General features: G+C 46.5%; 1 protein-coding gene across 2 annotated transcripts in view; it reads left to right on the top strand.

Annotated features, from left to right (window-relative positions):
* The first annotated feature begins 2,262 nt into the window (after positions 1-2,262).
* adcy5 (adenylate cyclase 5) overlaps positions 2,263-13,579 on the top strand; it is a 57,080-nt gene continuing 45,763 nt past the window's right edge. For both annotated transcript variants that reach the window (XM_079733436.1, XM_079733435.1), the window contains exon 1: positions 2,263-3,407. In XM_079733436.1, the coding sequence (XP_079589562.1) occupies positions 2,448-3,407 (960 nt within the window). In that variant the 5' untranslated portion in view covers positions 2,263-2,447. The remainder of the gene's footprint in view (positions 3,408-13,579) is intronic.

Raw genomic sequence — 13,579 nt, 5'->3', positions numbered from 1 at the left:
AAGTAGCATGAATATTGTTTCTGAATAGAAACAGCCGAAATCCTCTGCAAAGAGACCATGCCATTTATTAAAAACATAGTCTTGGTGGATTGTTTTTTGTGCCAGACACCCACAACACACACACACACACACACACGCACACGCACACGCGCGCACACACACACACACACACACACACACACACACACACACACACACACACAGTAATAACTCAATACTACGTTTTTTAAATTATATTATTATATTATATATATATATATATATAACAATAGTTTGACACATACAAGTGTGTATTTTCAATGGAATGAAGTAGGGTGGGTTAAGTCAAGCAGGGAAGGGATGGCATATTAATGTCTCTAGTAAAATAATGTGATGTATGTCTTTTGGTTTCTTCTGACAAGGAAGGAAGGATGGGGCTTGTCATTCATGAGACTAGAGTGCACCAAAGCATTCCCTAGTCTAATCAAAGGATGCCTAAGATATAGCATCAGCCTATTGTCAGTTTGTTTTATGATGTCTATCTTTAATGCTGACATCTTAGTATTGAACGATTTAGAAGGAATACATTCCTACAGAGCACTTCACTTTCAAATCTTGATTTAAAACAACATGGTCTTTTGCTACTATTTGTAAATGCCTATAGTTATTTTGTTCTTTCTTTTAAGCTTTTGCTTGTAAACATGATGTATATATTTTACATGTTGTTAGGTTATTGTAAATGTTTCTATTTGCGTATGAATGTTTATTTCCGTCTTTGTGGCATACTTTCTTACAATATCCTACTATGTTTGTTGTTATTGTTTGCAGAAGATACCATGACAAATTCCATGTACACATTTAGGCAATAAAGCTCATTCCGATTCTGATTCTGATGCACTGCCATCCCACAGATGTTTTTAAACACGGGGTTAAATTCCTGACGTCGTGGGAGTCCAGCTGTGAAGGACCCGCCCCCCCATCCGAAGCTGCCGGTAGAGCGCGCGACTCCTACAGCCCGGGATCGACACATCAGCGAACCAATGAAAATCGTGTAAGTGTGAGTCACCATCTCGGCTGTCTAATGGAAACAGCGGGGCGGTGCGGTTACACCGGAATCATTCTTGGTTGAATCTAGCCATCAAAGAGCAATCAGCGGTGCAAAAAAAAAAAAAAATGCTTATGATGCCACGCGCAGAACACGCGTCGTTTGAATGAAGTCTCGCAAGGAGATATCGTCGCCATAGCCCGCGGGGGGAACGGAGCTTCGGCATGGGGCGCAGACCACCCGCCAGCGGGCCTATGGAAGCTGTGGATGTTTACCGCACGGACCCTCGCTGTTGCTGCTTCTGGTAACCACCCCTGCACTCGGATCGCATCTTCTGGAGGGGGCGGGAGGGGGGTATTCGGTAGTGATGGGGGTGCTGGTGGTCATTCACTCGGCGCAGGAACACGGACTTTAAGCGGACGGTGCAATAACACGTGGTGCGAGAGAAAGTGGTGTTTTTGTTGGACCGTGGTAGGCGACACCCACGCCGGACGCGGATTGCCTCGGATGAGGACGAGCCCCGGTGTAGGAGGGTCGTCCCCGTGATGAGGATGTAAGCACTGATCACAGACGTGGGGGGTCTGTCGCCACACACAGGTGCATGACTTGGAAAGGAAAGCTGCGTTGGCACCAAAACACAAAACCCCCCCGCACCTCCAGCAGCAACAACACCACCACCACCACCACGATGGGCTTGCTCGTCGGGTCCGACCTTTTCCTCGGCGATTGCTCTTTAAAACCACTGTTTCCTCCAGTCACGACGAGTGAGAAACATGCTGGCGCCCACCTCGACGAGTCCGCCACGTAATGGACGGTAATGCGCCACGCTGGTGACTGATTGGTTGCGTAATGGTTTATTTTGTGTTGGTTTATTTTCTGTTCTCCGGTTGGATTCTAATGAGGCTCGGCGGTGTGGTGGCGAGTCCACACGGATCTGATGGGTCTGACGCGTCGTCTCCCCTGACGCCACCGCACGGATCCCCCGGGACCACCTGCGCATGTTCCAAGTGTTTTCTTTATTCCCACGACGTGGTTGCCACTCACGGGTGCAGAGTTCTGCATCTTTACCTACATTTTAATTGAATTAACCGCTGTTATGTGGGAGATCCGATGTGTACTACAACCTAAGTTTTGTTTTTTGTAAAATGACCGCCTAATTTCACTTAAAAGAGGGCACATCACCTCCATCTCCTAAATCTTTCATTTACGCAAAAATGTAAATGCAACTTGGAGAAACCCATCCATCCATCCATCCATTAGTGTATCTTCTAAACCCGACAGGGCCAGCTCAGTGGGAATACAACACACAATCAGTGTTGCTTTAAGTAAACTCGTTCAAAGTTATATATATATTTTTTAAACTCCTATCAGACTTCCCCCCCGTGTTTTTTTTTTTTGTTTGTTGTCGCGGGACCCTTCCATCATGTCCAGATCCAATAGTGTCAGCCCACCCGCGGTCGCCGCGCCTGGGATGAGGGGAGGGACCGAACACAGATCAGCTTGGGGCGAATCGGAGGCTGTTGCCAACGGATGCCCATACTCGGCCAGATCTCCGCGCAAAAAGCTCTCCCGGTCGAACAGCCGATGGAGGGAAGAGGATGATGCGCAGCGACAGCCCGGGCGAGCCTCGACCACAGTCAGTCGGGTCAGCTTCAGGTCCAGGGCAGCCTGGCAGGAACATGGGGAGGAGAGTAGTCGAAACAACAACCACCGCTCGTCCCAGAAGCGCGCGGATGGGGAGTTGAGAAGTGCCAAGTCGGTGGAAGTGGGTTTGGAGAACCGACGGCCGAGGCTGAAGACCACGGAGGAGGAGGAGGCGGCGGAGGAGGAGGCGGTCATGCCTGAAGTTCACTTCTCCTTGGTGGCGTGCTGTAGCGGCGTGATGCAGATTTTCAAATCCAAGAAGTTCCAGTCGGAGAAGTTGGAGAGGCTCTACCAGCGCTACTTCTTCCGACTCAACCAGAGCAGCCTGACCATGCTCATGGCCGTGCTGGCGCTGGTGTTCGCCGTCATGCTAGGCTTCCACTGCGCCGCGGCCGGCGGCACGAACCCCACGTACGCGGCGGTGTTCTCCGTGGCCATCGTGCTCATCCTGGTGCTGGTGGTGGTTTGCAACCGGAACGGCTTCCATCAGGACCACATGTGGTTGGTGTGCTACGGGGTGATCGCGCTGGTGCTGGTGGTGCAGGTGATGGGGGTGCTGCTGATGCAGCCCCGCAGTGTCTCGGAGGGCGTGTGGTGGACGGTGTTCTTCATCCACATCATCTACACGCTGCTGCCCGTGCGGATGCGCGCGGCCGTCATCACCGGAGTCGTGCTGTCCGCCGTCCACGTGGCTGCTTCATGGGCGCTGAGCGGCGTGGACAGCCTTCTGTGGAGACAGGTATGTGTGGGGATTTAAAAGCGTGTGGTTGTTGTGGTTGTCTTACGGGTATATGGCAGGGTCTTCTGTGATGTTAGTGGCAGGGTCTTCTGTGATGTTAGTGGCAGGGTATTCTGTGATGTTAGTGGTAGGGTCTTCTGTGATGTTAGTGGCCGGGTCTTCTGTAATGTTAGTGGCCGGGTCTTCTGTGATGTTAGTGGCAGGGTATTTTGTGATGTTAGTGGTAGGGTCTTCTGTGATGTTAGTGGTAGGGTCTTCTGTGATATTAGTGGCCGGGTCTTCTGTGATGTTAGTGGCCGGGTCTTCTGTGATGTTAGTGGCAGGGTATTTTGTGATGTTAGTGGCAGGGTATTTTGTGATGTTAGTGGTAGGGTCTTCTGTGATGTTAGTGGTAGGGTCTTCTGTGATATTACTGGCCGGGTCTTCTGTGATGTTAGTGGCAGGGTATTTTGTGATGTTAGTGGTAGGGTATTCTTTTATGTTTGTGACAGGGTCTTCTGTGATGGCAGTGGCAGGGTCTTCTGTGATGGCAGTGGCAAGGCAAGAGGGGAGGCATGACCTCTGCTACAGCATGGCATGGCCTGCATGGTCTGAATTTGTCGTTATGGTACTGATGGTTTCGATTACTTCTCGTTGGGATTCCAGGCTGCTGTTTTGAGGGATTTGCCTACAAGCGTTAATTCTTGTCATATAAGAAATCTGTTGAGGTTGAAGAGGAATTTTTTTTTGTCTGTTTCTTGGCATGTCGTTTAAGATTGTGCTTTGATCACAATGATGGTTATGGGTACACCGCTGGACTAATTGATCTGGCCTTGTAATTAGAGGCAATACACGGGACACATAATGGTCGGCTTTCATCTGGCTTTGACATTGATGTGGACTTATCCCTGCATTATTTTTTATGCATAGATCAGAGGGACAGGCTAAATTAGTAAACAAAGTAAAAATATAGTTCTACCCGTCTGCAACACCACACCATTAAATACATTTCGGTATCCCCAAATCGTTTTTGGAAGAGAAAAACATAAACAAAATAGGCCTGTTTTAAGTAAAAACAAAAGATCATAAACCGTTTGTTTTCTAATCACATTCTTTATCAGCGCTTTTTCATCTTGGTCGCAGAGATATTTATTTATTTATGTTTATTGCATTGAAATATCTATGATAGCTTCAGGACTCATGCACTGTGGCGTTTTGATCCAATCGCAAGCCTACAAGAGCTGTTCCACCGTTCGACACATTTATAGTCATATTTGGGTGGTTGAAAAGAGATGCTGTTCAACCAAGGAAAGCTTAACGGTCCTTAAGGGTCTGCATATTGATCACCATTGGCTGAAGCCACTTCCTCCTAAGGGCTTATGGTCCTTAACTGTACTTGCTTTTTTTTAACCCCAACATAATCTAAAGTATGCTTTTTCTGGGGTTTTCCCCAGTATTATAGACACACACATTGTGAAACTACTTCAGGTTTCTTTCTTTCAGTCTCATTTCTATACTTCTTCTTTGTTTCCAGCTCTCTTCTTAATCTCTCTCGCTCTCTATCCTTTATTCATTTATCAGTGTATTGCCCTAAACATGTTACCAAACAGCAGCTAAAAGTATTAAACATGAGGCCAGTTAGTCTAAAATTAAGGCATAATGCAGCCCTTGTTTGGCCATTATTAGTTTACTCAGCTGAGGAGTAAGTTACCCTAGTTCAGTATTCTGTCATTTGTAAGGATTTATCCTTATCACATTCAAACCATATCATTTCAAATGGAATTTGTGTCCTTTTTTAATATTAAATAAAGTTGTCACGAGCAGCACATTTTTTAAATGATTCTTCCATAATGTTTAGGGACTCTGCGTTTAACTGAATTAAGCCCTCTTCTCTCTCCTGTCGGTCTCCTGTAGCTGTGTGGGAAAGCGCTCTGTGTTTATTACTCTTTCCGTCATGTCACACTCGTTTGGTTGTTTTTAGCAGATCAGATTCACCCCCCCCATGTACATGTAGGTCAGATGTAGCCTCCGGATTGTGCTGCAGTGTTTCCTTTAGCTCTAAAGATTATGCTTTGTTGCACAATTGCTCCCAGGCTTATGCTAAGATGTTCCCTGAAAAATTGTTTTCCGTTTTGTTTTGGAAAATTGTTTTTCTTTTAGATTGACACCTCCTAAAAAAAAAAAAAAAAAAAGCAGCACAGAAATCACATCCTCCCTAAGGAGATTTGATTCATGAGGGCTGCGTGCTAATTGTTGAGCTAATAGACTTCTATAGTGACCGGCTGTGACCACTCAACGTGTTACACACCACCTCCCTCCCATTAGATCCTATTAATTCAATTCCACATGGTCCATTTCATCCTCGTCTATAGCCGTCACAAGAGCGGTAGACTACACCTCAAACAGTGCACTTTACACATGTGTATGCGTCATTACATCCACTTGACACGTCCCGTATCGGAAAAAGGGGAGGGTTCTGCCAAACTTAATACCACCCAATCAAAGGCCTGGTTTGATGACTCAGATGATGGTTCCCGGGTAGATCCGGTCCGTGGTCGTTCTACTTGGTCTTCACACCGGAGATATGTTAAAGTGCTAGTGAACCCACAATCTCCTTTGTTTGTTTTCATTACGTCTTCTATAATCATGAACGTCGTAGTCCATGCCGTTTTTCCACTGTTGCTACATAGGACCATCATTTAGGGACAACGCGTGTAAAATCGAACGTTTCTGTCTGCCAACCACTGTGAATGTTCTACTCTGCTCGGAACTTGGGTCCCGGTCAGCGGTTATCATTGAGAGGGGGTTAATTTTCTCAGACATGGTATGATGCCACCGCGTGCGGAGCACCTCATATACAGCAGTGCTCGTGCTCGAAAGAATAAGTAATCTCGGAGTTGGCCTTAGCCATAACCACGGGGATGACACACAACTTCCTAGAACTCTCAGCCCAAATTGTTCAAGTTATTTATCTCAAAGTGTCCTTCTAATATCCAGGCAATCCCCTCTGGAATCAACACATCATTAATAGTATCTGATGACTTTACCACCCACTCTTCTGTCTCTTTGAGGTGGCCCTTGGCCCCCAACATGATGAAGCTGGAGCCGGCCCTCTACTCCTTTAACCCCTCCTCCCCTAATTCCCTTGTGGGGGGGATGTGTTTACGTCATCCGACCGACGGCGTTCCCTAAACCTTCGCTGGCTTCCATACTCGGGCTGATCTGAGAGAGTGTCTATAATAAACACAACCCAGCCGGCACATTTGTTAATTTCAGCCTCATTGTTTAATAATTGGGCCCTCGTAGGCCTTCAAGCTACAACCCTGCACAGTCTAATAGTGTGCACACACACACACACACACACACACACACACAGAGAGAGAGAGAGTACTTCCTCCCAGGACCCCCGCCGCCCCTAACCCTCGGAGGGGGGGTGAGTTAAGGGCTGACCGGCCCCACTTGTCCCAGACTGACCTCCATACTCCAGCCTCTTATAATTGAATTGCCCGGCACTGTAACATGCCGGCACACTGGGATCCCAAACAGACGGTGCCCCCTTTTCTCCCACTACCCTGGAAGCACCTTTGCCATTGTACACCCCAAACCCCCCCACCACCAGTCTGAGTCCTGAAACGACCTTTGGGGTTTTGTGGAGTGGGAGCTGTGCCAAAGGAGATGGGGTGTGCTCTTGGTGGCGGACGGCTGGTCCCTGATTGGGGGGCATTTGAGCCAAGTGTAGCGTAGTGGGCGGGGGTGAGAGGTGCCTCTCACCCCCGCCTGCTGCCCCTGCTGCCCCTAAGTGGGTGCACGAGATGGCCCACTGAGCCGCCCGTAGCTTAGCAACAGATTCCCGTTATCTGGAACCCCTTCCCCAGCCTCTCTCTGAGCACACCTGAGATTGTGTGTGTGTGTGTGTGTGTGTGTGTGTGTGTGTGTGTGTGACTGTCGGCTATACCAGCACACAGATGACTCAGTTTCTTTGTCTTTGCTAAGTCTTTTTCTAAGCCTTTGCTTTTTCGCGAACATGTAATACGACGGCACAGACACAACCACCAACCTCTGCCAAAGGGGGTCTTTGGAGGCAGTGGTGGCAGAAAATGCCTGATGTCTGAAGACGGCCGTGTGATGAGGTGGCAAGGCTGCATGCGTGAAGGAGACCCTCGCATTTAACATGGGCTCATGTGTTCTCCATCCCTGGATTCCAATCCTCTCTCTCTCTGTCTCTGTCTCTCTGTCTGTCTATGTCTCTCTCTCCGTCTGTGTGTGTGTGTTTCTCTGTCTTTCTCCTTCTCTGTGCTGATTGCTTGGAAGAAATATGTGATTCCTTGAGATGGGGGGGGGGGGGGGTGAACACCATAAAATCACGTCTGTATGAGAATAAAGATGTTAGACTGTGTGTTTTCACACCTTTTACGAAGATCCTGGCAGAATTATTATCCTTTTCCAGATGCCTTCTGATGGGTATTTAGTTGAGTGCATCATTGTTTCTTTAATTATTATTAACATGTTCTTGGGTACAAATCTGCAGGCCAGGCCTGTAGGTGCCTGTGTTTTGCTTCTTATTTCATCTTGTTGTTAGATCCCCCCCCTCTCACATGCCCGACCCCCTGCATCACTCTCTCTCGCCCCGCTGAGCCTTGGAAAGGTTGTTCTTCGCACCCCCTATTGCAGATTTCCTCAGCTCCACAGTCGCCAACAAAGCTTCAGTGCTATGAGTTCAAAGCTTCGTTGCCTGTTCCACAGAAACCACCGTTCCCTTATAAAACGTGAACGACGACAGCAGACCAACAGAGGTTAAATACCAGTTAAGCTACTTAGTTTTTACCAACGGTTGTCTCTGTGTGGGATAGTTGCCGTGACAATGCCCTCTCCTATGCAAGGTTTCATTCTGTAGGTTTTTAGGTATGAAAGTAATTGATAGCTCCAGTTTAATTAAAGCCCTGGAATGTGTCTGAGAACATCACAGAGACGCCGATAGCCCCGAGTTTCTCGGGGAAGACATCATGAGAGCCTCTTATTGTACTAATGACGCACAGAGGGCTCCGAGCAGATCACGATGAATGAACACCAATCCTCGTCCTCTTTCCTGTACATCTGCACTGTATCTGCTGCAATGTCTCCCTTCAACATGCTCTTTCGAGCAGCTTTTTTGAGTGTGATGGAGGGAGAAATCAAGAAATCCACAAAGAAATGGAGTCCTTTTTATGTAGTGCCACCTGTCACATGACACATGCGTTGGAAAATGCAGTTTTGTGCCAGAAATGCTGCTCTGTGTTTAGGAGTATTGAGAAGACCCCGTTGCGTGGGCACTATAATCTTTATTTAATTTGTAGAGTTGCTCTTAAAGGGGTAATATCATGCCGCCAGGTGTGAGTGTGACTAGCCATTACGAGCCATTTGAAAATCTGCCTTTTCATGTGTTTTAGTGACAAGTTGGGGAGTCTCAACCTAGATGTATAATGGATAGATCAGACTACCAGCCTACCCGGTGTGTACTGTAGCAAATGTTGCTTATCTATACATACATCTAAGTGAACACGCCCACTTGTGATGTCATAAGAGGCAGATTTTCAAAACGAATTGTAACGGCTAATCTCACTCACAACTGGTGGTATAATATGTCACCTTTTAAGAAATCCACATAGAAATAAAGTCCCTTTTTGTAATACCAGTTGGGGAGTGTCCACCTAGATGTATGATGGATAGATCAGACTACCAGCCTAACCAGTAGCCTGGCTCCGCCCCGCCTAAGTACTTCCGCTCAATTTTAATTTCCCTTCAGTACTACGTCTGGGTCTGCGGTATATTCTTGGGTTTTCTCCGTCCAAATTTTGTGCGTCCATTCAGCGAACAGAGGGAGTGGCTGAGAACAATGACGTTAAAGTCAGCTCTCGTTGACGGACCTCTTCACGCACGGTGTTTGGTTTGTTTACAGCCTGCGCGCAACGTGATTCCCAGCCAAACGTTTGCGATTGGTTATGGCAGATCCAGAGTGGCACTGGGCAGATCCAATAGTTTTAAACTTCAACAGACACCCGCCTTCAAGTGAGTTAACGTTTTTCAATTGAGTGGGTCCAGACTCTCTGTGCAAATGAAATGAAGTACGAGAGTCTGGTAGGACCAGGCTACCGAACCAGTGTACTGTAGCAAATGCTGCTTATCTATCCATCATACATCTAAGTGGACACTCCCACTTGTGATGTCACTAAAACACAGGAAAAGGCAGATTTTCAAACAGCATGTGATGGCTGACCACACTCACACCTGGTGGCATAATATTTCCCCTTCAATACTGGTGTGCTCTGCAACACTTGGGCCCGCTCGGATTCCCTGGCATAATCGAGGCCATCTGACTCACGATAAACCCTGGGTTTACAATGGGTTTGCTCTGTGCTGGTGGAGATGGAGAGGGCCTCCTGGCCGAGGTTCTTCCACCACAATGCTGTCAGCGTGTTGCCCTGTGCTGCCGATGAAGAGGGCCTCCTGGACGAGGTTTTGCCAACACAAGGCTGTGAGCAAGTTGTTGGTGCTGCTGATAGTCGCGTTTGATTCGACGTCCACTCTGTTCTGCTCAATGCTCTCCAGGTTTATCTAGTGATGGACAACGGAACCAAAATCCGTTCTCGGCGGGGATTTAGACTTTGAGGAAGTATAAACTACACAAAAGCATCCTATAAAATATTTTTAACTGACTTTGAATTTAACTGATTTTGACTTTTTTTTTTATCAATTTCCTGACCAGATATTAAGTAGTTGTGTAGTGGGGGAATCCCTGATGGTGAGGGTTGTCCCTTACTTTAAATACAAGGGTAGGCAATGGGATCCCCCTCCCCCCCAAACCTTCCAAAACACAAAGGACATCTGTCACAGTGACTCATTCACGGCCATTGTTTTTTTGTTTTTCCTTTTTAGAATAATAAATATGACCTCAGCTTGTTCAGACTCTGAATACAAGTGTTGTGATTATTATTGCTCTTTGGAACAACAATATCTCTCTCGCTCGCTCTCCCTCTCTCAGATCAATGGATCATTCATTTTAATGCATTTGTTGTCTGGGAATTTCCATGATACCTCAGCAATGTAGTTAATCAGGGCTTTTGTTGTTGTTGTTGCAATTTCTGCTGTTCTGACACAAGTGAGTCCCACTGCTTATACTCTGAGAACAAGGTTCTCGATATAGAGAGAGGAGATGCAGTTTGTGTATATACATTTCTCTCTCTCTCTCTCTCTCTCTCTCTCTCTCTCTCTCTCTCTCTCTCTCTCTCTCTCTCTCTCTCTCTCTCTCTCTCTCTCTCTCTCTCTCTCTCTCTCTCTCTCTCTCTCTCTCTCTCTCTCTCTTCCTTTTTGACCTTTCCATTCCTCCCGTTGGCCCGGGCAACGCATCGTACATGGGTACGTTGAACTGCAGTTGACGTAATCTCCGCCAATGTTTAACCGTTGTTAGTGTTTGGAAAAGGAGGATCCGAAACGGATTGAAGGGGACGACAAGGACGTTTCGGAGGTAGAGGTGAAGAAGGAAGAACACCTGATGGGGAGCTGTGGAGGGAAGACGGTGAACCGGAGCGGTGACAGAACCGGAACAGATAAATGAGTGATTAGTGATTGGGAAAGGGAAGGAGGAAAATGTGGCTGTAGCAGAGTGGGAAAGGTAATGGGGACACTCGCATGCAGACACCCATATGCTGGGCCCAAATCAACAGCGATATATGGAGCTTTATACATCCATGAGGATTTGGATAAAACTAATGATTGGTATAACAATTTAGATAAAAGGATGTGTTCGGCTTATCTGCACAAAGGGGCCTATTGACACTTTGTCAAAACAACTACAAATGTAAGCTACATATGTATTCTACACCTGATGCACACATGCATCTGAGTCTTGTGACATGCAGAGTAAAACCTACTATGCAATGAAAAACAAATATGAACATGTTATTATGGGCCACAATGTGGCCAGCCCTCTGGGGGCTTTCTCCATCGTTGGGTCGCACTGCATTGATTTGAAGAGCGCTGTTGTAAAATCCTTCAACCCTAAAATTGGAATGAGTGGCAACAACAACAGAGGAATGTAGTGGCCCCCACGGGGGGGGGGGGGTCGGCACCCAGGTGATCTGTGTTCCAGCAGTCCTACTACGTTATAGCAGACATTCTGGGGGGAGTCCGCACAGAGCCTGGGCACGGAATCCAACAACTGTAAGGGCCGGAGTCACGCCTCCTTTCCTGTTTCGTTATGCAGATACAGAGAAAGCTCATTCAGGGGGATTTTAAGTGTATTTCTACAGTTGTTGTTCTACATGGTATTGATTTGAAACCTTGAGACAGTTACTTATAGTTTACTACTGCTGGCCGAGTTTGTGTTTACCAATTATGCGCTTACAGCTTCCCGCTTCATGATTGGTCGAAACAAATATGACGCGATAGGAAGTGAAACGCCTAGTTATATTTTTGAGTATATAGTTATTTATATTCGCCTAGTGACTTTAGATATGCATCTAGAGTCTGTGATTTGTGATGCTAGCACCCAGGTGACACCCAAGCCTCTTGACATTATACCAGAATTTCAAACATGACTCTACCTCGCTCTGGTTCTTCTGCTCAGTCTCACTTCCCCATCCTGCTCTCTCTCTGTCTCTCTGTCTTTCTCTCACTCTTTCTCTCTCTCTGCCAGAGACAAAACATTATCTTTTATGAGGTGCAAGGCAAATGAATCATCCTGCAGTGCCGTGTTATAATCAAATTCATTTCCAGGCAGATTAGATTGGGCTGTGAGTCCTATGCCGTGTGCTCAACAGGTACACAAGCTTTGGAGAAGAGCTTTCTTCAGATTCATATCCTCACTGAAACGGATTGTTGTTGTGGTTTTCCCATTGTTGTCAAGAATTATAAACGACTAATGCTCTTTGTGCGTTAATCGCACACACTCGTGCTCAGACACACACTCAGATACTTCTGATGAAGTATATTGACAAAAGCTCAACTGGAGGTAGTGGTCACCATTGTTGGAGTGTGTGTGTGGTAAACATTGCTAAAATATTCTTAACATTAAAGGGGCAGTGTGTAGGCTGTAGGGGCATCTAGCCGTGAGGTTGCAGATTGCAGCCATCACTTTCCAATGAACTATGAAAAGCTACGGTGGCCTGTATGTGGCAGTCATCATTATTGAATAGCCAAGTATCACGTGATGAGCTTCCTTGACAGATTTATTTATTTTTACATGTAGAGATACCAAGAAAATGCCAAGGCGTAATACATTGCATACTTGTAGAAGGAGAAGCATAGCCAAAAGCTGATTCTTTGGAAGAATGATCCAATTCTTTGGATCATTCTCTCCAACCTCTGTGATTAATTATTAATGCTCTTTTGATACATATTGCCTTGAACTCTCTCCCCTCACTGACTTGCTGTCTCCTACACATATCAATTTCTATCCTATTCATCTAATAAATTTATCTTTTCCATATCACACACCCCTTATGGAAACAGTACTTTTTCCCCCCTGCTTTGTATACCGCGGTCTATAGATTCAATGCAGTGTAGTGTTTGCTACGAACGCACGGCAAAGTGGTCCGTCTTATCGATCACATTCCTGCATTCATAATGGTTGGCTAACCGCAGGACAGCTTCAACCACACCGTTGATGTATTTATTTTTGTATGCGTTTGTCCTGGTAACCCCATGTAGCGTGCAACCAAAACCAGGGTGGCTCAGTTTCTAGCACGGAACGGTTGACTATCTGTTAATTTAATTACTCCGGTACAGGATCCAAACCAGTTGTCAAACCTAATCTTATTTTGGTTTCCATGGCAATGAAAACAAATTACTCGTTAACGCCGAGACAATCAAAAATGAAAAATAAAGTACGTCAAAATCACCAAGATCTCCATGGGTTTGTATTGCTGTTTGTCAACGGAAAGTGAACAGTGGGCTAAGCAGTTGGCGCTGCAGTGTAATAAACCTATTGACGACGGTTAAGGTGTTCTGGTACGACCGAATGGCCCCTGGGCTTCCTGTCTGGCCCCTCGTTATTGGGCCTCCGATTGGGCCTCCTCAGGGCTTTTGTATTGCAAGCCGTTGACAGCTCCCTGTCCTTCATATCCTCCAGATGAAGACCAGCGGGCATGTCCCTGTAGTATTCTAAACACACACACACACACACACACACACACACACACACACACACACACACACAC

This window comes from Pollachius pollachius, assembly GCF_949987615.1.
Source record: "Pollachius pollachius genome assembly, chromosome: 3".
Classification (NCBI taxonomy): domain Eukaryota; kingdom Metazoa; phylum Chordata; class Actinopteri; order Gadiformes; family Gadidae; genus Pollachius; species Pollachius pollachius.
This window is presented reverse-complemented; position numbering and strand designations above follow the sequence as displayed.